At 42.2% G+C, this 25,134-nt stretch overlaps 1 protein-coding gene across 1 annotated transcript; it reads left to right on the top strand.

Annotated features, from left to right (window-relative positions):
- Window positions 1-10,751: 10,751 nt before the first annotated feature.
- LOC134138070 (D-beta-hydroxybutyrate dehydrogenase, mitochondrial-like) lies at window positions 10,752-24,422 on the top strand. The gene is made up of 4 exons (XM_062571283.1): window positions 10,752-11,091; window positions 18,266-18,418; window positions 21,148-21,278; window positions 24,075-24,422. The coding sequence occupies exons 1-4, from the start codon at window positions 10,752-10,754 to the stop codon at window positions 24,420-24,422; spliced, it is 972 nt and encodes a 323-aa protein (XP_062427267.1).
- Window positions 24,423-25,134: the final 712 nt, after the last annotated feature.

Below are 25,134 nucleotides of genomic sequence, written 5' to 3' on the forward strand. Positions count from 1 at the left end.
TGAGGCCCCTTTTCTCAGTAGGTGCCTGCCTGCAGAACACAGCTGGCCAAGACAGGCCATTTGGGGCTTCATTCTCCACACTAGTAGTCACCCACCTTTTCTCCACTTGGTTGCCAGTCAAATTACTTATTTGTAATTTGAATAAAGTCATCTTAATGACCAGCTGCCTACTCCAACACCTAACTCCCATTCATGCTTCACTCTGCTGAGGGGATTTCCCTGTTTCTGTCACTGCTTGCTGCTTGCTTCCGAGCCCTGGATAGACTTCACCAGCTGGGCTTGCTTTCCACACCTTCTGCAACTAACTTCCTCATTCTCTCCCCACACACCATTTCTCCAGACCAGCAAAATACCTCAAAGCACACCGTTTATCCTGGACTACATTTATTTTATGCATTCAGAACTGGGTAGGAAATCCAGCTACTACAGTTCTCCTGCAAGCTAATTATTCTTCAAAGTTTTAAGCAGTCCTAGGGAGCATCCCCTACAGATTTCCTACTCCATACAAATTCCTTGTAAAATGTAATCATTCTGCTCCTATCTCATACTGTCACTTGTCCCTCAGAACAACCTGGGAACAACAGGAGAATCGAACAGAGGGCACGGAGAAGGGCACTGTAAAAAAGAGTCTGTCTACAAACGGAGTCTGTAGAGCAAAACAAAGAAATGTACGTAGACTTTGTTTAATACTCCTAAGCTGCTGTATTACTGAAAACTGAATGCAACTGTTATGAAAATTCAGGCTAGAAGGAACTCAAATGGAGAAAGCATTTTGAGAACCCTAGCATTCTGGAGTTTCTCGTTTCTGGATTTCTATTAAAATTGTGCCAAAGAAAAAAAATGTTATTGTATATATTGGTTGCTTACAAATGATTCCATGCTACATTTGTATATAAATTCATCAGTTAAAAAGGGAAAAGGTTTTTGCTGTAAGATCCAGCCAACTTAGGTGCACCTTTGAATTATCCATTTATTCTGCCTACTGAATCCCTAGTGAGATACGGACAGTCTCCAAAGGGGCTACAACCACGTTAGTTACACGGAAGAAAAGGGTTTTGTTAGGAGAGAAGAAAAAAAAGCAGGCGGGGCATACAGTGACAGCACTCTGCTCACGTCCACGCTGACAGAACTCTGAGCTGTCGTTTAAAACCACTCCCTGGGTGTTTTAAATTACGTGAGGCACAAAGCGCACAAAGACAGTTCAAGAAGCCATATATGGGTCTCTGCTGGCCTTTGGCAACTCTTTGCTGTTCCCAAACTCTGTGCAGGCACTAGGATTAAATCTCTGCAGGACTACGGACTAATGTGGGTTCTGAGGCTGTACTCCCAAAATTTGAGTCCGGTTCAATTAGGTTTTGCCAGCCTCTTTCCCTTTGATGTTAAATGCCAGTTCAAAAGAGGAGACGAAATGCTTCAGAAAGTAGATAGAACATACAGTTATAATTCACAGTAATTTTTTTCTAACATTTTTCAGAAATTTTCAAACATGATCCTTCCTGTTTCTCTTAAGAAAATAAATTCTTATCAGAAGCAACTTCATGAAAGAAGAGAAAAATCCTATCATTGCCTAAAAAGAAGTAGCTGAACAAATTCAGGTAAACTCTTGTCACGCTGCTGCTGCTAGGCAGAGAAGTTGGTGCCTGGAAGACAGCTTCTCTTACATGTCGACACTTCAGCTACACAGCCTGGCATTTTATTAAACAGCCTCCATGTGGCACATAGCTTTTTGAAACAAAACATTCTTTAGACAGCAAACTAAGGACTCAGCTTTGAAACGTTGATATTGCTTACTGGGTATATTGGAACACTGATTCTTACTGATCTTAAAACACGAGACCATGCAAACAACCACTTGGACTGTCAGAGCAATGTGAATGGGCTCTAGTATAAAGGAAGGTGGGTTCAGAGGTAGAAACATCATCACAGAACTGAACAGCTCAGTGGCACATTGTTTGAATTTGAATCAAATTGCTATTCTCCCTTCTTCTAATACCCTTGGAAATGTGCCAGAAATCAAAAACAAATGTCAGCGAAAGAGAATGATCAAAATACAAAGATTATCATTAAAACATTATATCAAAACTTCCAAATCCAAGTGCTTAAAGTTATGCTCCTACCTCTGTATGAGGTGTTGCATTAAAACTGTCCTGGTTTAGAGCAGCTCTGAGCAGGGGCTGAAAACTGAATTGCTGTTGGTAGGCCTTGAACATTCACTGCACTGCTCCAAAGCATTTCCCTGTTATTTGGGGCCCACTCAAAAACTAGGCCTTTGCGTGATGGCAAGAGTAAAGCCGAAAGACCCAAGCAAAACCAGTCCTTTACATTTTAAAATACAGTTGTTTTCAGTTCTGCAGCATCAACAAAAGCCCTTCCCTCTACAGCTTCAGGCGCCTGCATGCCAAGAGATGAGCGCAAGTCATGCAGATGCTGCAAGCCAGAGGAGAAGGCAGGCTAGAAAGAATCTAAGCTTCACTCAGGAGCACTACTGAATTTCAGAGTGCTATGCTTGAGAGGATGCCAGTCCCAGTGACCTCCACATTACACAGGCTGGAAAAATGAGCCCCCTATTTTTATAGTAGTGTAGCTACAATTTCTTACCAGTGATGCAACAGTTACAAGAGGCAAAGATCACTGAGTGAAGGAAACTGCTCAGCTGAGGGTTATCGGTAGACACAGTCACAGCTTCTGAAAAATGTGTTCTGCATTTTCTCATAAAAGTAGGACAACACGAGGGAGGAAGGAGAAAGGGTTAGAAATTGCCCTGAAGAATAACATTTAAGATCCTATTTTATACTAAGACCTGATCCTGCCAACCATGTGAGCCCAGAAACTGGCCTGACATGCTATTTCTCTTACTGACGTGCCAGGTTACCCCATGTAGTTGCTTAGAGACCCATGAACCGAATGTTTGACAGTGCCCTTGGCAGCTGGAGACTGAACTGTATCAGAAAAGCCAAGTCTTATTTTCGGAGGGCTTTTACTTTCTAGGAGACAAGCAGACCTATTAATGCTTTCTGCATGGCATCAGTAAAGCGTACAACTATATGCAGGTGGAAGAGTGGCAGCTGGTAACTCCTGGATCATTCTTTATACAGACTTGGGTATCTCTATTTTGTCTATTAAAAGCCCCCTTAACTGTGATACTTCTTCTATTGCAAACATCCAACTCTAGCATGGAGTTGACTTCAATTTTTTTTAAAAAAAATGCTAACCTCTCTCAAATTCCATCTTTTTCTGGGAAGGTACTGAGGTTGTCCTACACATGGGAAACCTGGATTTGTCAGCAAGTAGAGCGGCCTTTTCTGTCAGACTCTGTCTCTGACTTGCTGTGTCACCGTAGGCTACTTCTCCTTCATTTCCTTACCCATGCATTACCTGTCTTGCCTCATTAGCTCTTCAGAACAGAGACTGTCTCCTGCTCTGTCATATATGCCTATAACATCTCAATCCTGGCCATGGCCAGAAACTTTATTCTAATACCAACATCTAGACTTCCAGCCCTGTAGCACGGAATTCAGTTAGCATTCTTCACTGATTCCAGTTTCTTTACTGTTTGTTCACACGTACTTCAGGGGGCTTCCCATCCTTTGTGCTGGAAGCAGCAGCCTCGATTTCTGCATGTTTCTGAGAATCACTTTAGGATAGGTTATGGGTGGCCATATTCTGCCACCCTGTAAATTAAGCATATTGCATAGCCCTGTAGGAACTATTCTTGGAAGGATCTTCATGCCCTCACTACTAGTTGGCACTTCACTAAGAAAAGACAAATAATACTCAATACAGGCTTGCAGAGCAATGCCCACAAGTTTTTTTTCTAGTAGAAATAGGTGTCTAGATTCCTTCATTTTGGACCAACTGGCAAATTATGTGACATATTCAGGGTTGGCCTTGAACAATCAGGCTTGAGGGCAATGAACCCTCATATTGTCATCCCATTGCCTTATGCCCTTAAGAGGTGAGAGATGAAAGCAAAATTATCCATAACCTCACTTGCACCAGAGTTAAGTCCTTAGGACACCATTTTGCAGGCTGACATACCTGTTGGATGAATGCTTATCCAGAGGACTGATGGTTGTGGCAGGCCATCACCTAAAAGCACAATCTACTCTATAACTGGAGGGGGGGGGTCTTTTTAACTTCCATCTCTGGCTAGTCGGTTGGTAGCCTCATCTAGACCTTTGTTCCAGGATGAACATGTCCTTCTGAAGCTCATGTCAGAGTCACCAAGGTGTAGAGAATGAAGATACTGTTTCTGCAAAGTCAGAAAAAGACCAGCACCCCCCTGTGCTCATATGTTCTTACTGCACTGCAAGCTCAGAGCTCTTCCGCCACCATCAGCCCAAAAGCAATTTTCTTGCTGTCTGCCTCTTAGGTCCCTTTCGTTGCACCCCACCTCTAGATTCTGTGCTTTCAGGGACGTTGCTTTCTTTCCATGCCTCTAAAATGTCACAGCTTGTCTGATTTCTCCGTGGCATTTCCATGCTTCTCAGCTTGTCTCTTTGGTTCCCACCTGCCTGATCTGTAAGCAAGGGCTGCCACATCGGCATGGCATTATCTCAGTGCTTAAACTCTGTGCAGAGTGCGCCCTCGGTACCTGTCAGCCACCTCCGCGCGGGACTGCAGGAGCAGATGCCACTTCTGCCTGCAGAGTGAAGGTGGCACATTTACAGGATAATCCTCGTTTCCTGCAGGTATAAACAGGCCCTATTTTTCTACTGCACAGGCTGCCATCTTGTGGCACATTAGTTTTCCTGGAAATTGCTCGCAAATACAAATAATACAGTACTATCAATATTCTGCTCTGCTGATCCAAAAGAACTGCAAACCTTCAGATCCCTGGCTTTGGAAGTTTATAAAGGAACAGAGATGATGGAATTATTCACCTTGTAACAAGGTTGGTGGGACAGATTTTCCTCAGCTTAACAGACAAATCTAGAGGTGCCATTGAGGCAATGGAATACTAAGGAGGTCAGAAAGCACTCTGTACTGACAGAGTGCAATCAGGCATTCAAAGATAATGCAAATCTTTGTATTGACTTCAGAAAGTTTTGACTCCAGTTTAGATGTGATAAAATTAGAGCTAACTTAAAATTAGAGCTAACAGGCCCTTGGAGCCTTCATGAATGCTCCTTCCTTGTGGGGGTGTGCCATACCCGTGGAAAGGAGGGAAGGGGTCTGGCATTTCTTAGCTACCTCCTTGCAGTATACTGTAGCTTGAGTCAGACTTCACTTTCCTACTGTGAAGCTTTGTATATGTCAAATCAATGTAAACGTGTCCTCTGCTTTTTCAGACCTTTACTACGTAATATTAACCAAAATTACCAGAAGTTCATCCTGGCTGAATTTGAAGTGAAATATTTTGGGTTTGGGTAAAATTCTTTTAAAATCTGCTTACACCTGTGCTGGATCCATTTATCACCACTGAACTGATTTTGTGCCTGCTCTGATACCACTAGAATTTCCTAGCAGTACAACAGTGTAAAGCCTTTTCATCACATAGAGATATTCTAGAAGAGCTACTGTGTTCAAATCCATACTCCAAATGAATTAAGTTTCACCCACAGATAAACTCTAATCTTGTAATGTTGTTCCTCCTTTTCAGTAATCCTGAGGTTTGAAGCTGTTCAGTGAATCTAACTGTGCACTTCATGCAGTTAAGATGAAATGATGTGCTGGAGAAAAACACTTTGATTGCAGCCCCTTTCTAACTCTGGTCACCAGGAAGAGAAGGAAACTTGATCTCCCCTCATCCTTTTTCTCCACCTCCACCTGAAGCTCTAGATTTGCTACACTACAGTAATCCTTCCATGCTGGAAATGGGTATTAGTCTGTTTGGAGAAGTACTCTTAAGCATGTTTACTGCCTTCAGGTCATTTTGTGGTAGTATTTTCAAGTTAGAATCATCCAACATTTGTCTTACAGATTAGAAATGATATAAAATAGTATCCAAAAAATGTCTGTTTTGGGAATGGGAATGGTGTAGGTGGTGTGTTCACACAACAACCAGGCACAACTGTACACCAGCTGAATGATTACACGCCCACCCCTAAGCCAGGGGTGTTTCAGTGTAAAAAGGGTTAGTCACTTCAGGTTAGAGGAGAAGGCAGATTTCCCTGCTTATAACAGAGTTTCCCTCCTGTCTCCGTTTCTTTGTTTGCTGCTACTCCAATTCTGTCAGAAAGAACTTAATCCTAGAGACTTAATAAAGTAACTTCTGACGAATGAAAGACTTCATCTCTCGAACAGAATGGACATTTTACCCAGTGACAGGGATTTGATGAATTTTTCACATGTAGAGATATTCCTGCCTTGCCCTTTAAAAGGGAAGCCATCTCCCTTCTATATCACACTGAGCAGTACATGTGGCATCCTAAATCTATTTTGTCAACCGATTCCAGGGTTTTTTTTAAAATGTGCAATGAGATTTTAATACAGCTCATCACATTATACAGAACTAGACATCCTGCTCAGTCTTCAAAGACTTGATATTCCCCATGCACAGCCCACATGCAACTGCTCCTATCTAATTACGTGCAACAAGAGCCTTCAGTTGGCTCTCTTCCTTTCACACTATGGCAAAGCATTTCACTGGCTGAGTCTTGAACTAGGACGCACGGCTTGCCAGCTCTAAAAACTGCAAGCATGTCTGTTCAGAATGTCTTTGGCTGTCTAACTGCATGAAAAATACATTATTTTAATTTTCTTCCTGAAAAGCTAGTTTTCCCAATCCTGAAATGCTTGCCTACAGAGGCAGACTCAATTTCAGCTATTTGGATAGTTGTAGCAAGCAGTGTCATTTATATTTTAGCATTAGAAGGCAGGAATGCATTTTGCTGAACTTCTACAGGCTCATTTCTTTCTGTTAGGTAAGCTTTTTTTTTCTACTGTCACAGTAGAAAAAGCTTCCTGTTAAGGTCAGCATCATGCTATGAGATAGCAAAGAGACAGGCTAAAGGGTCTGGAGACTGAGCAGGTAAGACACAATGCAAAGCAAAGAGCAGTCATGGTGAAGTGAGTTTAACATAGCCAGATCCTACTGTTCAGAAATCAGGACCCCACACTCCCAACACCATGAACAGGTTTCAGAAACATAAGAATGTTAAGCTAAAGAGCAATAAGCAGATCTCCATTTTTTGCTTTCTAGATTTGCTTGCTTATTTGGAGCTTTTAGGAGGCAGTCAAGCACATTCTGGGCATTTTCTGAAACTGTGAAAAATAGATACTTCACATCAAATGTGATTCCTGTGAAACCAAGACTGGCTTTCCAATTACCTAAAGAGGATAAAAGTTTCACCTCTGTTTCAGAAAGTAAAAATAGTAATGACTTACACACACCCCTGGAGATCTGAAGCTATAAGAAAGTCATCAAATATAGTTCATTACTCCTCCTACCACCTCTGAAAGTAGGTACTACTGAGTATGACAGATGGCAAATCTTGAGACAGCTCCAATTTCCAGTGAGACTGAGAGGTGAGGTCGAGTGATGAAGGGCTGAGGGACTAGGCACAAGAGAATGGGTGACAGGTGAGGTGACATAAGAAGAGGCAAAAAGCTAAGGGTATTAAGGGTAGGGAAAAGCTACACTCCTCCCTCCCCAATCTTGCACCTTAATTTCTACCAGAGCTATGCTGGACAGAGATCTGTGTGTATTATTAACATTCCTTGTAGCAATCTCAGCTCCCCACAGCCACTGGTCCTCTTCTCGGGAACTAGGTAAAGAGCAGATCTTTCTCGTCTGCACATCAAACTGGACACGCTGTGGAACACTGGAGGAACACAGTTCGTGTTCCCTTCTAGTCACAGCTTGAGAACATACTGCAAGTCCTTTAAAACATGCTCCATGTTTTGAGGGTGGGGACAACATGGCAACACTTCCCTGCTCAACAAAAAAGGCTATAGCATCATTGTTTGCTATCTGGTGTGCTTCAGAGAAATAACTAACAGACCCAATAAGAACTGACCAAAATTTTCCAAAATGGGGCCTAATCTTAAATGCCTTAATCTATAGTTCAGCACTTGTGGAAGTGGTCTTATTTTCCAAGATGCCGAAGAACTGCAGCCAATGTGATCATCAGGAATGCAGCACTTTTGAATATCTAACCATTTATCAAAATACATCTAAGAACAGATGTTGACACCTCTGGAAATCTTCGTCTTCAGTATTTTATCTGTAACAACTTGTTATTTTCCACAGTGAAATACAGTGTGTGGCCTATAGGAAAGTCTTCAGCATAAGCTTCGCAGGTTCCTGTTCCCAGAAAAGCTCTTTCAGGAAGAGTAGAAGATACCTGAGCATGTCCTAGATGCAGACCTCTTCAGATCCTCATCAGTACCAGCATCTTCCATTTACTCTCTTTCTTCTTTGAATTCCAGATCTTTGCTTAAACTTGCTACAGGAAAATCACACTGGCTTGAATAACATACAAGGCAGAGATAGATTGGGGATTAAAAACATAAGAGTTTTTAATCTAAAATTAGTTCTGAAGAAGAAAAATATAATTTCAGATACTGGGCAAAACGTAGAGCCATAATTCAATCTGAATATGCATACATATATACATGTGTATACATAAACTTGTATGCACATCCGTTTGTGTATACACATACATGTATGCTAACATAGGAATAGGATAACACAAATCCAGAAGAAAAATGTTCCCACAAATACAGAAATTCTGCTGCAAATAACCTGCATTGCAGACCTCAGTGGTTTTATATACTGGACTAGCTAATATGAAGTTGTTTCTAACTATGCAGGATAAATTTTTACAGTTCCAATCCATAACTTTAAGGCTAAATTATTCAGTTGCTCTGACAACATACTGCTTCTGTTCTCAGACGGGAGCGTGCCACATTTGTGTGCCACGTTTTTAGTATCTTTTGAAGTTTATGCGGAACAGAGACAGTGTAGGATTCAGAGGTTAGTTGGGTCACCTTTCATTCTTTGGATGGTTTTGGCACTGTCTGCAATCTTTGTGTTATTAATGGGACAAGAACGATGACAGAGACTCTGCTAGATGCAGAGGAGAATGGGTAGGAGGCATGGAGGAGGTGAGCCTGGAATATCTCCCCATCTTTTTATGCTGGAGAGAACCAGACAGGGAAGTTGGCTGGAGGACAGACTGCTATCAACTGTCATAGTTTTGAGGGTTGCATAATATTTTTTAAATGTAAAGACAATGCTTTGTGACTCATGCGGGTGCAGAAGATTCTCAGTGATCTTTTCAAGGCCAAACAGAGCAGTATGTCCCAGTATGATGGAGAATGATCAAATAAATCCCACTGAGGACAGGTATCTGGGTATCTTTCTTTGGATTTAACTATTCCATTTCCCACTTCATCTCCCACTAGCAAAGCATAACCTCCTTTTCCAAGCCACTTGAGACTTTAAGTCCTATTATGCAATGCCTACAAGAGACCTGAACTGTGTAAGAGACCACTAAACAATTTAAAGCAAAAGCAAATCTAGGCAGATGGGTGGCTGACAAAAATAAAGGCACATGAATGCTTAGGCCCATGGAAAAGATATTTAAACGATAATTATTCCCTTCCTCCTTTGAACTTCGTTCAGCACTCTGTTGTTGCAAAGGGACCCCAAGACAAACAGAAAGCACAGCTCATCCCTCAGACAAACACCATCCTTGGGAAATCTTATACAGTGGGGCTCCACCAATTCTAAGACATCTCTGCCATAGCCAGATACAGGGGATATTTAAGACAAACTACTAAATGTGAAAAAGGCAGACTGTGGGGATGCAGTGATACAAATTAGGCAAATGCTTAAGAACATCCCTGAGTCCATAATTTCTGCTGCTTCCTCTGTTGCTTTGTATGTCAATGAATGAATCTGGCCCCTTTGTACTTTTCACAAGCCATTTTTAAAACACAATTAATAAAGGCATCTGGTTCATTCAAACATTTAATTTTACTCAGAGGAAACAGGTATGACATACTTCCTTTCCAATAGCTGCTTGTAGAGTTTCTCAGATGAAAGAAAGGCCAGAGAAAACGCTGCCTAATCAAATTTCTCCTGTAATCCTAGCACTCAGGGATCTTTGTTCAGTGATGTGTAACTGTCATTTTAGCCCACTAGGAACAGAGCTATTTTCCTCCACCAAGGAGTGTCTGTAGACACCCTTCATACAACGTACTGAACCCAGAATTTGCTCTGGCCATAGCAAACCGCATCCATCTAGCAGGCTGACCGTAACGTAATAATGAAGCTGGGTTAGAAAGCCTTATTTAGCAGACGCAGAAATGCCCGTGATGCTTTCCTATCGTGCCTTATAAGCAAAGTCTTCTGCACGGACGGAGCTACACAAAGGCAGTTAGACGCAAGGCTGGACTGCCCAAGGTACCTTAAGCGCTGACTGAATTTTGGCACAATTCAGCTTGCTCTGGCGCCGCACCAGCGCGGCCCGAAAGGCCACCGTGCGGGGCAGACGGGACCCGCCTATCTCCCGCCTGCATTATACTTCGCGGTAAACGCGCCGCCCCGGTGCCAGGAGGGCCCAGGCCCGCGGCCCGGCGCCCCAGGTGCCCGGGGAGCGTTCAGCCAGAGCGCGCACCGAGGCGCAGGTGCCCCCTCGCGGCCGCGCGGCGGCGGCCGGGCCGGGCCGGGCCGGGCCGGGCCGGGCCGCGGCAGGGCGGCGCCTGCAGCCGTCGCTGCCTGGGAGGGAGGCGGCGGCCGGGGCAGGGCGCGCACCGCCGCCCGCCCTTCCCCGACACGGCGCGGCGGCCGCGCGGGCAGCATGTGGGCCGCGGCTCTTCTCCTCCTCTTCCTCCTGCTGCTGCTGCTGCTGCCGCCGCTGCGGCGGCGCGGGGCGGCCGCGGCGGCGCTGGAGCCGGCCGGCCGGGCCGTGCTCATCACGGGCTGCGACAGCGGCTTCGGGCACCTCCTGGCGCTCCGCCTCCACCGCCTCGGCTTCACCGTCTTCGCCGGCTGCCTCTGCCCCGGCGGCGAGGGGGCGCGGCGGCTGGAGCGGGAGGCCGCCGGCGCCGGCCGCCTGCGCGTCCTGCGGCTCGATGTCACCCGCGCGCGGGACGTGCTGGCCGCCAAGGAGCTGGTGCTGCGCAACCTGCCCGAGCACGGTGAGCGCCGCCGCGGCGCCGGGGCGGGGGCGGGGCGCGGCCAGGCGCGCGCGGCCGTTGGGCGGCCGTTGGGCGGCCGTTGGGCGGCCGTTGGGCGGCGGCGCGCGCCCCGCCGGTGCGGCCCGCGGCAGGGGCCGGGGCCGGGGTCGCTCAGCCGCCGCTGCCCGCGGCACCCGCTGGGGGCGGTGAGCCGCACGGCTCCTGCCTGCTCCCGGGGAGCGCTGTCAGGCGTGCTCTGATTTACTACGATCAGTAACGATGACTATAATAATACCTTCTGCTGGAAAAAAAGTACTGGTTTTTGGCTAACTGGTATGCAAAAAGGGGGAGGCTGTGCCCCAAAATGACAGCAACGGGAAGCGTGTTTGCTCGCAAGTCATGGGTAAGTGTTGCATTTCTGTCCGAAAAGGTAATCTACGATTGTAAGGATTCCCTTGGAAGCCCTCTGCAGGTGTCCGACAGGAGGAATAGCAGGGAAAACAAGAAATGTGCCTGCACAGGGGGTGGTGAGGAAGATGATGTGTTTCTAGGCATGATTTACTAAAGTGAATATGGGCAGGAAATGCAGAGAAGACAGCTCCTGTGCCACAGCCAGCCACCAGGTGCTTCTCAGTACTGGTCTGCAGAAGGGTTGTAGTCAAGGAAATCTGTCAATTATCCAGAGCGGACACCCAGGAGCCGTTGCTGTCCTCATTGGCATACCAGATGTGATGCTGGAAAAAGGTAAATTTCCTCACGCTTCGGTGTGCCAGCAGCAGCCCTGTCCCGGGAGCTGGGATGGACGAGTTCCCCAAGCCTCTCCCTGCCCCTGCTGTAGGGCACTGCGTTTCCCAGTGCGTGATTCAGCCTCCTTGGTTTTGCACTCATTGCAGTGCATTACAGTGACAGGCTCCCGCGGTGGCTCACGGAGTGCCAGTGGTGACTAGACAGGCAGGTGAGAAGGGGATGAAAGCACCTGCGAGCCTCCACCTCTTCTGTAAGCTTGGGATAGATTTTAGCATAAAAAATAATTGTAGGTAGCCTAAATCGTGGGTTATCACTTCAGAACATGCAGCATGTTGTGGGTAAATAAGGCAAAATTATGCTGTTTACATGCTTTCATCCTTTAACCCACAGGAATACTGAGGCATACATTTGGCTCAGAGCACATTTATTGTCTATCAGAAGTCAGATTCTTTCAGAATTACAGGCAAACAGTTCCTGGTCACACAGGGAATATAAGTGGAGAATAAAGCATGCAGAATGAGAATGAAACACAAGGCCTTCACCTGCCTGGTTCATTAACACATTGGGAGGGGGTGAAACGAGAAGAAATGAATAAGCACAAGCCTAGATGCCACTCATTAAGTGCATGTATTTATGGTTGACCCTCACCTCAGCTTGTTAAGAGACAGTGCCTTCCTCTCTCTGTTCCCAAGCCGTAGAGACAACATAGATGACTCACAAGACCCCTTATGGGCCAGACAGGGCACAGGGACTGAGTCACCTGGGACTCTGGGCTACAGATGAATTATTTTATCCCATAGATGCTGGTAGCTTATGCAGCAGTTGTGTTCATACTACCATTTAGACTGTGAATCCACAGTTCAGCACAAACTTGTCTATAGTCATGTGGACATGCCTTCAGGTCGAGGCAAAGCAAGGGAAAAACATCAGAGTTTACTGGCAGGGGCCAGAGAAAACGCTTGAGCACAGTTGGTATTAAAATACAGACCCTGTACCTGCTATGTGCACAGCCAGTTATTTGCTTTCTTGGGCTGTAAATCAGGCCATTACATCCGTAACACAACATTGGACGTGTGCTCAGCACATGATTAATGAGACTTTTTCATATTGTTGTTCTGCTCAGCTACAGCATTTGGAGGGAAGACTGCGAAGACAGAAAAGAAAAAGTAATTATTTGGAAAAAGTTCCAATTATTGAGTAATCTTCCTCCTAAGTTTATTAAACAAAAAGGAGCAAGTGAGTTATTTTAATACAAGATTATAATGGAGTGAATGCTGCAAGCATTCTTCATAATTTACAAAATAAAGAGGCAAATATAACAAAACTATGAGGATACTTATGTAGCATCCTCAAGCAAAAGACTTCTGTAGGAGGTGCATACTCTTGCCACCTCTGAAAATAGACGTGTTATTTTCTTCGGTATTTTAACTTCAAATTTCAATTTAAAAATTCAGCTTTACTGCCAAATTAACTGCTTTATTCATTAAAGACATTTTTAACATTTTTAAATACTGTTTTTAATAAAACTTTTCCATGAGGAAGGAAAAATCTGAACCATCTGTAATTGCATTTATATTCTGCCAGTACTTCGAAAGTCAGAAAGATATGTGACTGTAAAAAATATCTTACCTGTTGCCTGAAGGTTCTTAAAGGGTGGGCAGTGAAGAATGCAGCTTGATATCCCCACGTTAATGAACTCTACCATAGTGAAACTTTAGGACATTTGTGCTAATGGATCACACAAGTGCAACATCCAGTGCCTACAACATGAGGCTAACCAAACTGAAGATCAGGTAGATGTTGGACATTTGTAATAGGGAGAGCAAAAAAACAGCTGATGAGTCCAAAAGAGTGTCTTTTTTTTTCTTCTTGTGTTTTAAATAAACATTGGATATCTAGAAAATTGGCTTTTGTTTGTGCATAAACAGTTTAAATTGATGTAGGAATTTAATTGGCCCTGTTGAAAAATCAAAAGTAGTAGTTCATAGATTATCTCACTTAAAAAGCTGGGAAAACATCCACCTTTAAAATACTTACTGGAAGTATCCTGTATTTCCTTTTTAGCTTGTAAGTACTGTTGAACAGCTCTGTTTCTGTGTCTCCCTTCTCCCCTTCACCTCCCATGTTTTCTCCATATAAGGTAGTTCTATTCAGTGAGTTCGTATAAAAATTGAGAAAGAGGCAGTATATCATTTGGAATCAGATACCAAAGATTTCAATTACGTCATGTCAGCATGCTGGACCTCTGAATTCAGATCACTAAAACACCCTCTTATCTTCCCCAAAATGGTTAAAAAGAAACACTTTCAGCAATCTCAGGGTTTAATGGTAAATATCCTAAAGCAATACATTCCAAATTAAAACCTTGGACAATGTACCTAAACACTGAGAAAGCAGTTAAATAACACTCACTTTTTGCACTCCATATTTAAATAGCTCAAAGTAAATCACTGTAAAGATTAAGTATCTGTTCTTCATAATTACAGTATCATCTTTCCCATGGACTGTGCATCTAACATGAGTATTACTTTTTGAATGTCAAACATTGACAGATATGCTTTCTTCAAAGTTGTGTTATCTAACTGAGAAGCCAATATTTTGTCCTTTTATCTTAACTATTTTTTACAGTTGGTGAAAATACATATTTTCTCACAAGAGTTTATTATCTTTGTACACTATTTTCCTCCTCTCAGACCTTCTATGGTATGATCTTGTTTCTATTTTTATTTCCATATAGCCAATTGACCCCAGTCAGCATCACATACTCTCTTGTTCTGGACACAATAAATGGACAAAGTAAGAGAGTCTCTGTCCTCAAGAGTCCACAATCTGTAATAGAAGGTTCTCCATACAAGAAGCTGACTATGAACAGAGGCTCAGCGAGATTACCTTCCTCCTGAATCTTGTTCAGGAGGACTGTAGTTACTTTGACCTATACCCAGAAGGAACAGGCTGCATTTCTACACAGTAAAGCTTGCAGTTTTTGCCTGAAGTCCCAATGAGAAAACCTAACCACCAACTTGTGGACTCAGCTGGGTGCAAGAACCAGGCTCTCCTTTTCTCGCCAACTTAACTCACTGCACTATGGAAACATGAGAAATTCCTGGTGCTTGGGAAAATGTGTCCAAGAAGCCTCACTCAGCAGTTGCCTGGTGGCTAGGAAACTCATCTAGGATGGAGGACTGTTGTGCTTTGATAATTTTGTGTGCCCAGGATCATTTCTGCTTTAAGTAGACTACTCAATATAAATTGTACAAAAAAGCCTCATGGATAAAACACGGCACTCCCGACACCTTCCCATTGTTCCATAACCATTAGATAACTAAGCCAAGCTCTACCTTTTTTTGGCATCTTTAGGACGTAAATACAGATTTCGAAATTTGATTTTTTTTATCTTTTTATTTGTACCTTTTGGCCAACATGTCCTGGAGCAGAAATTACCTGGGACAGTATATGAGACGTGGTTTCCTTCTCCTGAAAGCCTCACTAATCTTAAGTTAGGTTTCCTAAAGTAAATCTTTAGATCCCCTGCTGTATCTCTTAATCTTTGTCCTCTGAATCCATTTTCCCAACAGAGACATCAGTGAAAATCTCTTTGACATCCAGTTCTGCTTTCCAGTTTATTAATTCTGTGTCCACCTGCATGTAGTCTAACATCCTTCCTCCTAAACTGCTTGGAGTGAGTTCTGACAACCTAAGTTATTTTTCCCTTTCAGATCACACATCAGCTGCTTTTTCCTAATGTTTCTGTATAGGGATGCTCTGAGGAACTGTGATGACTCTTTTCTCCAGCAGTTCAATTCTAACATGGACCTTGTCCTTCTAGGGGGTGGTGACTTCTCTGACTCTGAATAGGACATCACATTCACATCAAGCTCTAGCAAGGACAGTGTCATGACACCAAGAGCAGAAGGCCTTCACTAGATACGCCTTCAGCTTTTTGTGACCGTTATATTTCTATATTGCAGAAATATTGCAGACTTCCCCTGGATTTCCCTCAGGGATCCTGTTGTCATGATGAACACAGGAAATACTACTGCATTTAGCCAGATTCTGGTTTTGAAATCATGCCTGATTCTACACTGAAAACTGTCACCTGGAATGCCATCCCCTCTGCAGGATTCAACAAAGCATTGTGTATATATGTCTAGTGCTTGTGAATCCCAGTACTGAATCAGGCACCCAGGGAACAGATAAGAGGAGGCCAGTCACTCATTACACTGCAGAGTTCCTATGAGATTTCTGTCTACCGAGGAGTAAATACCTCAGGTTTGTACTACCTTAACTGCATTTGTATAAACAAATACATGGTCTATTTTGTGTGCAGGTTTATAATACTAACTTTTTTTTACTGCATATGTTTCAGGAAAGGAAGACCAAAGCTGATTCAAGTATCCCAAGTGTATAGCTGGGCAGTTTGTTTCTCAGGAGGTGGTACATTTTCTGAAAAAGTGGCATTTGGGAATAATGAACTGTTCATTATTTGGGTAGAGTTTTGCAAATTCCTTCAGCTGAAAGAAGTGGCAGGAAAATTTGTGAAAAATGTCATAACATTTCATGTTTGGAAATGCCAAAATGTTCTGCTGAGAAACAATATGGGCAAATAAAGTGTTTCGGGCTGTCCCTGAGCAAAATCTTTTTATGTTTTATTTAATCTGCTCCTCAGAATACTCTCCTCAGAAGTGACAAGTTCCATTTTAACTCAAGCCAGTTTTTTCCTCTTGACTTTCTGGTTTGGCTATGGAACAAAAAGAAGGAGCCATTATTTTGTGAACTCTGCCTGTTTATACACACATCCTAATTTCACCACCTTGAGTCTTTGAAGTGCACCAGGGAAAGCTGGCAAGTCACTGAAAAGAAAACATATGGCTTGCAAGCTAAATTCTGCATAATATAGTTTAGAGAAAGAGGAAGAAAATAATCAATTGCTTGAATAGTTGAATGGTTGTATTTCAGAAGACCTAATGGCCATATTTCAGATATCCTAATGAAGTCAGTGGTATCTGGAGCAACTGTTCTTGCTATGCTGTGCAGGATGCAGTTGCAGAGGCAAAATGATTTTTTTTTTAATTAGAAAATGTAGAGCTCAGAATAGCAGAGAACAGCTTTAGCAGTGATGCCAAGCTTTGGTTTGTGTTGTATTAGGGTTAAGTTATTTAAAATAAAGAGAAAATAAAAAATAAATCTGAGTATAAAGACCTCCAGCCTTAAGTAGAAGCAGATGGGATATGCAGCTACTCAATCCATCTGTAGATCAGATCATGTGTAAGTACAAAAAATATAGGTAATTAGCTCTTACAGATGATTATTTATCCATTGATCCTGAAACACTTTACAAGGAGGTCTTATATTGTTAGTCCCATTTTAAGAAGGGGAAATAAAGCTGTAGAACGATGGTATGGCCTGGAACAACAGGGCAATGGCAGAGGAAAGGAGGAAATATAGGAAAACTCTAAATCTTCCTCTCCTATGTCTACTAGCATTTTGGGCTCTGGAAAAAAAGATAAGTACACAAGAAACAATGCAATATTACCAGGACAGCAGTGAGTGTGCATCTAAAGTTAAAAGAAAGGTTCTGCAGTTAGGAATGCTCTATGACAGAATAATGAATGATGATTTATTCACTTTGGAGGGCAGAGTTATTTAAATTCCAGGTGGGTCAGCTTGTGGGTTTGAGTGCTTTGCTGTGCAAATGAGACATTCAGTGAAAGCACTTTGTTTCTTTTTGTCTATTTAAACCACACTTTCGTTACATAGTACAAGTAATGCATATACCTGTGGCTTTGGGCTAAAGGGCTTGTGCTTGCTGGCTTAGAGTTGTGTAAGACTAAGTTTACCTGTCCTTGATAACACTGAAATCTTACTAAATTTCAAGGGGCTGGGCTCCTTAGTGACAGATCACTTTCTTGTATGAGGAGTAAACCTGGCTATGAGCACAAAACCCAGAGAATATGGTAGCTGTTGATCTTATTTAGTGGGACCTACTACATGTTGTGCTCAGATGCTGATTCTGGCAGATTACAAGAGGAATTGAAGTTCTAAATTCTGGAAAAGGAGCCAAGACTTAGATTCCTAAATTGGTCAGGTACTTTGAAAATATTACCCTTAGTCTGTAGCCTGCTTAATATAATTTTCACAAAGCTGCTCATAGCACACAGTAGGATTAATGTAATTAAAATATCATGGTACACCACATTGGCAGTAGTCTCCCAGATCATGTTATTCGTAAATAACTTAATACGACTATAAAGTGAATGATTATTAAGTAGCACTGAGACTTACATAGTCTAGATAATGCCCACAATTACATTTCTTCATTAAGCAAAATAAGCTTGAGGTTGTAAGTAAAAAGTTGTTTCCAAAGGTTCCAATCACTAGTGTTGTTTGGTTGCCTCATGGTGGTCATTTTTCAGCGAAAGATGCCTGTTAAGTTATATTTCTCCTTTAGGTTTCTGGGGGCTTGTGAACAATGCAGGAATATCAACATTTGGCGAAACAGGGTGGCTGTCTATGGAGAAATATGAAAAATTTGCAGATGTGAATCTCCTTGGAAGCATCAGAACAACCCTGGCCTTTCTTCCTCTTCTAAGGAAATACAAGGGTAATTCTAATCCACTGTTATTTAGAGTTGTAGAATAATTAGCTTACTATAATCAGGGTAATATAGCATCTATAAAAGAAGCCTTAATTGTCTTTCATTGAACTGAAATGACAGTGTGTGGCCTGAAAGAGCAACTTGATCCTGAAAAGAGGGCAAAATCATAAGCAAAAATAAAATAAATAAAAAAGAAAGATTCTCTCCTTACTTTCCCTCTCTCAAAAGTACTGTGTTTAGAAACAATAAATTACCTCAGTTACTGTCTTGAAAAAGAAAGAAAAAAATACAGTACGTTACTAACCCCAGACAAGACTGTGTGAGCCCTGACAATCAGGAAACACAAAGATCCAATAAACTCCTGCTTAACTTCATTATTTAGGCTTTACTATTTTACTGTTCAGGAATTAGGAGGGGAAGGATCATCCTGAAGAGGGAAATGGGAGACATCCAGTTTCCAGATCCAGACCTAGAAGGTCAAGGATCCTAAGACCAAGGTCATAGGATCTTGGGCAGGCAACTTCAAGTATGTAAAAGTTTCATACAGATTGCACGGTTAGGAAACAGAATAAAAGCATTTGCATGGAGCTCCATAGCATGGGCTTTATCCTGTTGAAAAGAAAATTGTTCAGATAGTTCTCTCCAGTATTGCATTGTCTCTTAGTTGCTTTGCAGTTTGTTCCCTACCTGTGTCCATTTGGGAAAAAAGACACAATTTTCCTTTCTCCTCCCTTTGCTTAACTTGCCTATTTTGGTAGTAAGCTCTTTAAGGCAAAGATTTGTTCTACTGTTGTGTGTACAGGATCAAGCACAGTCAGAACTAGGTTTCATGTGGAATCCCCAGATGTCACTATTATACAAAATGTTGGTAAGATAAAAGCATCCCATTTTTGTTTACTCTGCTTGGTTGCCTTCAACTGATTTTTGATGCAGGAAAAAAAGAAACTTAAATACTGCCAGATGGATGTGTTTCTGTGAAAGAGCATGCTATTGTATATACTCAGTGAAAAACAATGGATATGAAATGTGGCCATTATGTGGGAGACGTCACTTTCCTTCTTTGATGACCTACCTGCTGCTGAAACCCCGCAGTGCTGATCCACCAGAGGCATCTGTTGCACTTCATGAATTGCAGGGGGTTACTCTGAAACCAAAGGGAGTGCTTACATGTATGACATTAAGCACACATGTAAACCTTTGGAAGATTTGGGTCTGAATGGATGCATCTACATAGTTTCTTGCCTCCCAGGAGCACTCTGCATCTCAGTCCTGAGATGCAGCACTGGCTGTCCATAGTGCTTTCACATTGTCCCTGCAGGAACAGGCAGGCTAGCTAAAGCCCATGCTTCTTGGGCAAGAGACCTCTTTAAATGAAAAGCTAGAATTGTGGATATCGAGCATTCTCTTGGGAAAGGTGGATTTCAATTATCTTAGGCCAAGAGAGAAATTAAATGATGTGTCCCACATCCTGGTTGCATGTCCTAAATGAGTTAGCTACTGGATAAAGGAGGAAGAGGTCATCCTACCATCACTCACCCAGTAGCTATGTCCTGAAGGAAAGGGTTTACTACCATTTTAGGATGAGCACCTGTTCCAGGAAAAGCTTCAAGATTAAGATACATGTAAAGGGGGATTTTTTCCCTCCAGCCTAGAATTAAGCATCGAGCTCCGTGAGAAGAGTAACATTTTGCATAACTTTTCCAGTTGGCCAGCTGATATATTACCATGATCAGCAAGCTGTTAGTTGCATTCCTATTTTTATATCTCTGACTTATCTCATACACTGTATAAGAAGACGGGGAACCTAATTCAGAGTGACAGATTTCACTGCACTGCCACAATACCCTTTTGATATCCCAAAAGTTTATACCATTTGGACAGATTTGGGCTCAGGCAAGAGCAATGGAACCACGTTCTTGGAACTGTTACTTGTGAGGCTTCTTCTCTCCATCTCTAGTATTTATATATCCCCATTCACACGTTTCTCATTCTATGGTATGATTCTTTGATGGAAGGTTACAACTAAACAGAAATGGACCAGAGCCCAGTGCCTCAAATCAGAAATCACCCATATTCAATGCATGTGTGCATTGCAAAAGTTATAAAGGAAAGAACAGCAGCAAAGATCAGGGAAATCACAGCAGGACAGTGTGAAGCTGAACTCCTTTTGTCAAGTCACCTTTCTCTGGTGGGGCTTATAACTGTAATGACCGTTTTTGACTTTATAGGCACAGTTGTAAGCCAGAACTCAGTGCAGAGACATCATTAAGGCAGAAAAAAATGGTATTAGAAGTCATATACCCATCACAAGGAAAAGCATCTCATGCTTCTCTCCACTGCCTTCTCATGTACTATTACTAGCATAGTCTAGTGTTATTTTTCAATCCAAAGGTTTTAGGGGATTGTTTGTTTCTATATCTCTTTCATCCTCTGTCACCTGAGTGGATTGCCTCGGAAGGAGTAGGAAGGAAGCTGGGAATGCATCACACTTAGTCTTGTCCAGCATCTGCCAACAGAAGGAAGCTTTTTGCAGGGAGCTCTGTTCTCCCTGCCTTAACAAGCTGAGTGCTGTGACTTCATACTTACACAGTCCAGCTTTGGCACATTACACAGTAAAACAGTATCATGCTAGCTAACACAGTATTAGCAGTTCAGGAAACTCAGGTAAATCAATTCTATGTTAAAGTAAAGACTGAGAGTGAAAAGTTACGTTATTTGCACTGTTTTCTTTCCAGGACGCATTGTTTTTATGTCCAGCATTATTGCCTATTTTACTCTGGGAAATGGCATTTATTCCATGACCAAGGCAGCTATTGAAAAATTCTGTGATGCTCTAAGACTGGAAATGAAGAAGTTTGATGTTCTGGTAAGTGATGTAACAAGTAGCTATTGTGTGAAACTTCCTAGTATTTCAAACATTTTTCTAGGAGAAAGAGGTATGTTTCACTCCTGAAACTTCCCACAGAGCTCAAATGCATCTTCATCCTGAGGGGAAGGAAGTAAGCAGCTTGTACAAATACTGGACAATGGTGTGGGGATAGAAATTTTGGCCAGGGGAACAAGAGCAAACTTAGGGAAAATGGTATCTAATCTTGTGCAAATAAGTTCCATTTAGCTGATAAAAAAAAAAAAAAATGAAGAGCAGAGCTGCTTGCCTGAATCTGTAGATGCAGCCTCTCCTTGGAAAGCAGTGGTTTCTCTGTGTGCTATTCAGTGGTTTGAAAATGATGGGAGACAGGGGGCTTGGGTAGTGCTTGCAGATCTGAGAAGCTGTGGGATAGCATGCTTTCTCCTCTTCATACCAGCCGCTGCAACTTCCACCCATTCTCCACATCCTCTACGCTAACCAAGCTTTGTGAGGCAGGCCTGGCTGTGCAAAACTGTGCTCTGAGAAGAGCTTGTAACAGCTCAAACTGACTGAAACTTCCTTTCTTTGAGGTAGGCGAGAAGGAGTTCTGTCTCTCATCTCATCACACCAGTAATTAAAGGCTCCTTCCTTTTGCTGGGAACAACTACATTGCAAGAGACAATATTCATGTAGAGTAATTATGTTTTTACTCTCTTAACCTAAGAAGCTCTAAGAGTGCTCTTAGTGCTCTAACTAAGCAACACTGATAGTCAAGCCTGAAGCTTACTTAGCTCACTAAGTAGCTTCACTAGGCTTTTTTCTTGAGTCACTGCACTGCTGAAATGCTCCTGAATCACTAATTTTTTTCCCTAGAGGATTTACATAGGTATACTATCTACATGTGCATATTTACAGCATTGTTCATAAGTTTTGCATTGGAAGAAATTACAGCTATGCATCTATTAACTGCCCCTTTTGGAGAAATACAAAATGCTATAAAATGCAGGTGATTTTACACATCATAATACCACACAGCATGATGAGGATTTAAACCGATTAGCAGAGGATAATCTCAAATGCATGGAAGAGCTTAGTTTAACAGGTTAACTACTCTGGTCTTCTTAGGATTTTTACTGTTCTCCCACCCCCAGAATAAACCCTTGCACACAATTTAGTGAGCCAAACTGATGAACATTTCTAAAATAGTCGCAACAATTCCTTTTCTGTCTTTGACTGGGTCAGACTCTGGCTGGCATTTGCCTTTGACCCTACCCTGCAGAGAGCCAGCAGAATACATGTTCCCTCTTCTCCATGCTCCCCTCCTCTGCTCTGACATTCCCTTTCTCCTTTGAGGAGATAGTCACCCAGAGGTGGCAAGGAACAGATGGAGCAATGACTCTATCCGCCTGAACTCTGGCCAGGCAAGCTGGCTGCCCACAGGAAGATAAGTATTAAAAGGCTGCAGTAGATTGGGGAAGGGAAAAAGCATAATCTCTCAATCTCTGGCAGCCGACTCCAAAAAGCTCTAAAATATAAAGTTTTCAAAAGCCCTTTATTTAGAATATATCTGTGTTAAGTTTAATCTTGGCATTAATTTGTTAAAAAATGAACTTTTGAAATAGCACCCAAAGCAAAGGCTCTGAAAGTGTCCTGTGACAAACGTAACTAAGGCAGCATAACATGTACCTGGCTCTGCACCATGTGTCTCTGCTGGAGGTGACCCGTATCCATTCCCAATCTGCATATAGTGGCTGCACCTCAGTCACTTCAGCATGTGGTTCTGCAGATTAGCCCAAGCCCCTGATTGCTATGAAGGCAGCGAGGCAGGCACATGCCCAGTATTGACACATGGCTGGTAGTCTCTGGTAGATGGACCAGATGGTAGATTGGGGGCACTAAGGTTATAAATTGCCACAGACTTTTCAGAGGATGTCTGTCAGATCCCCAAGTCTCTTGCACAGCTAAATACCATTTTTCTTCATCTTATGTTGTAGTCCTTGGTCATAACTGCAGCAGCAGTTAAATGCCATGGAGTTTTTATGTGGTGTATCAGCAAATAGTTAACATGCTGTTAACTCAGATATTCCAGGAAACACACACATACTGCAAGTGCTAAGCCTGCTCTAAAAATCTCCAGAAATCTCAGAGGTTAACAGAACAGCAGCAACAATACAAGCAAAGGACACCCAAGCTGAGCAACAAAGTATTTGTATACTTTGAAATTAAATCTACATGCACAAAAATCTATAGAGATTTGCTATTGATTTCAGCAGGATCTGGAACAGAACTTTTGGCCCTCTCTGTGCCTCATTGCTCCCACCTATCTCTTTTTAAATACACCTACTTGGGGAAAATGGCACTTCAGTTTTCCAGGAACTTCTAATATTTTGACATCTTCTTCTATCCCGAATTGGGGCAAAATATTACCAACTGCAAGATTTGCCATTGAGTGAAAAATCTGAATTATTCCACTTTGGAGACATCAAAGTCATATTGAAATACTTTATATCATTATTGTCAAAACAAGGATTCTATAAAATCAAAGACGCAATATTGCATTCTGTGAAGGCATGCTGAGTAGTCAAAACAAAACCATTAACATCAGATTGAAATGGGGAAGGCAGAATAAAGCAACTCTAAAATCTTAAATGTTTCATTGGAATATATTTGATTTCAGTGAAGTTCTCAAGGTTAAAATTTCAATGAAATAGCATTTTCTGAGAGAAGCCTACCTGTGGAAAGTTTTTGACCTATTATTTAATTGAATTCAGAATGACTGATTGCATTTTGATAAGTTTTACATCTTGTTCTTAGGTCTGTATTATTCAGCCAGGAAATTATGCACGTTCTACAAAAATTCAACCACCAGTCAGTGCAGAAGAGATTTGGAGTGAACTCAGTGAAGAGGAAAAGGAAGTTTACAATAAAGAATATGTCCAAGAGCGGGCAAACTTTTTCAACAACATTCTCAATGAAGGAAGTACTAATGGCAATGAAGTTGTAGATGCTATGGTACATGCTTTAACATCTCCTGCACCCAAGGCACGTTATATGGTTGCAAGGCTAAAGGAAAAACTACTGGTGTTTGTATGTGCTTTGTTTCCTACTGTTGTGATGGATTCCGTTTTATCTTATGCACTGAGTAACGTAAAACTCACATAGCCGACATCATTGGTACTGTTCAGTGACTCAGGTTGGGTCACTTTTTAAACTATAAAAGTCAGGGTTTGACTTAATGATCCCCCAAAAATCAGTATAATGACAACAGTTAACTCTCACAAACTTTGGAGGGTATCCTAGTCAGAACTATGACTTTTTTGTAGGGAAACACATCTAGGACCTCATGTAAAACTAATAGGTTTGTCTAGGTAATTGTATTTCTCCCATGTGGAAAAAAATAGGGCCCCCTATGCTGCTTTTAGGTATTACCTCGAAAATGTAATGCAGCCTTTTCTACTGCAATATCAAGTTACCACATTAGAGAGATGACAAAGAGCATATCCTACAGAGCAACTGTCCACCTGAATTCATTAGGGCAGAGATGAAAATACCTTATTTTTAGGAACCTGAATAGTACTTTTTTAGGGGTGAGGGAAAGAGGTTAATAGAAAAGTTATGAATGAGCAACAGACCTTGAAATACTTTGAATGGAGTCAAGCACCTGCAGAAAGTTAGGCAGTGTCAAATGTTGTAGTATTCTTAGAAATTGTTGTAGTATTCTTACCAAAGGAAACAGTGGCTTGGCTAACTACATTTCAGGACTTTTTCTGATGTTAGGCATAAATCTGTAACAAAGCCAAGGTGTCGGGGACTTTTAAAAATAAGTAGCACATTCCATTTACAAGTGAATACTCAATCCTAAATCTAATGTCTG

The sequence above is a fragment of the Rhea pennata genome, chromosome 3 (assembly GCF_028389875.1).
Source record: "Rhea pennata isolate bPtePen1 chromosome 3, bPtePen1.pri, whole genome shotgun sequence".
NCBI classification, from domain to species: domain Eukaryota; kingdom Metazoa; phylum Chordata; class Aves; order Rheiformes; family Rheidae; genus Rhea; species Rhea pennata.

Coding starts and splice junctions, on each gene's coding strand:
- LOC134138070 (XM_062571283.1), top strand. CDS start 10,752: ATGTGGGCCGCGGCTCTTCTCCTCCTCTTCCTCCTGCTGCTGCTGCTG. Junction 11,092..18,265: donor GCGCAACCTGCCCGAGCACG/GTGAGCGCCGCC, acceptor TTTCTCCTTTAG/GTTTCTGGGGGCTTGTGAAC. Junction 18,419..21,147: donor TCTTCTAAGGAAATACAAGG/GTAATTCTAATC, acceptor TTTTCTTTCCAG/GACGCATTGTTTTTATGTCC.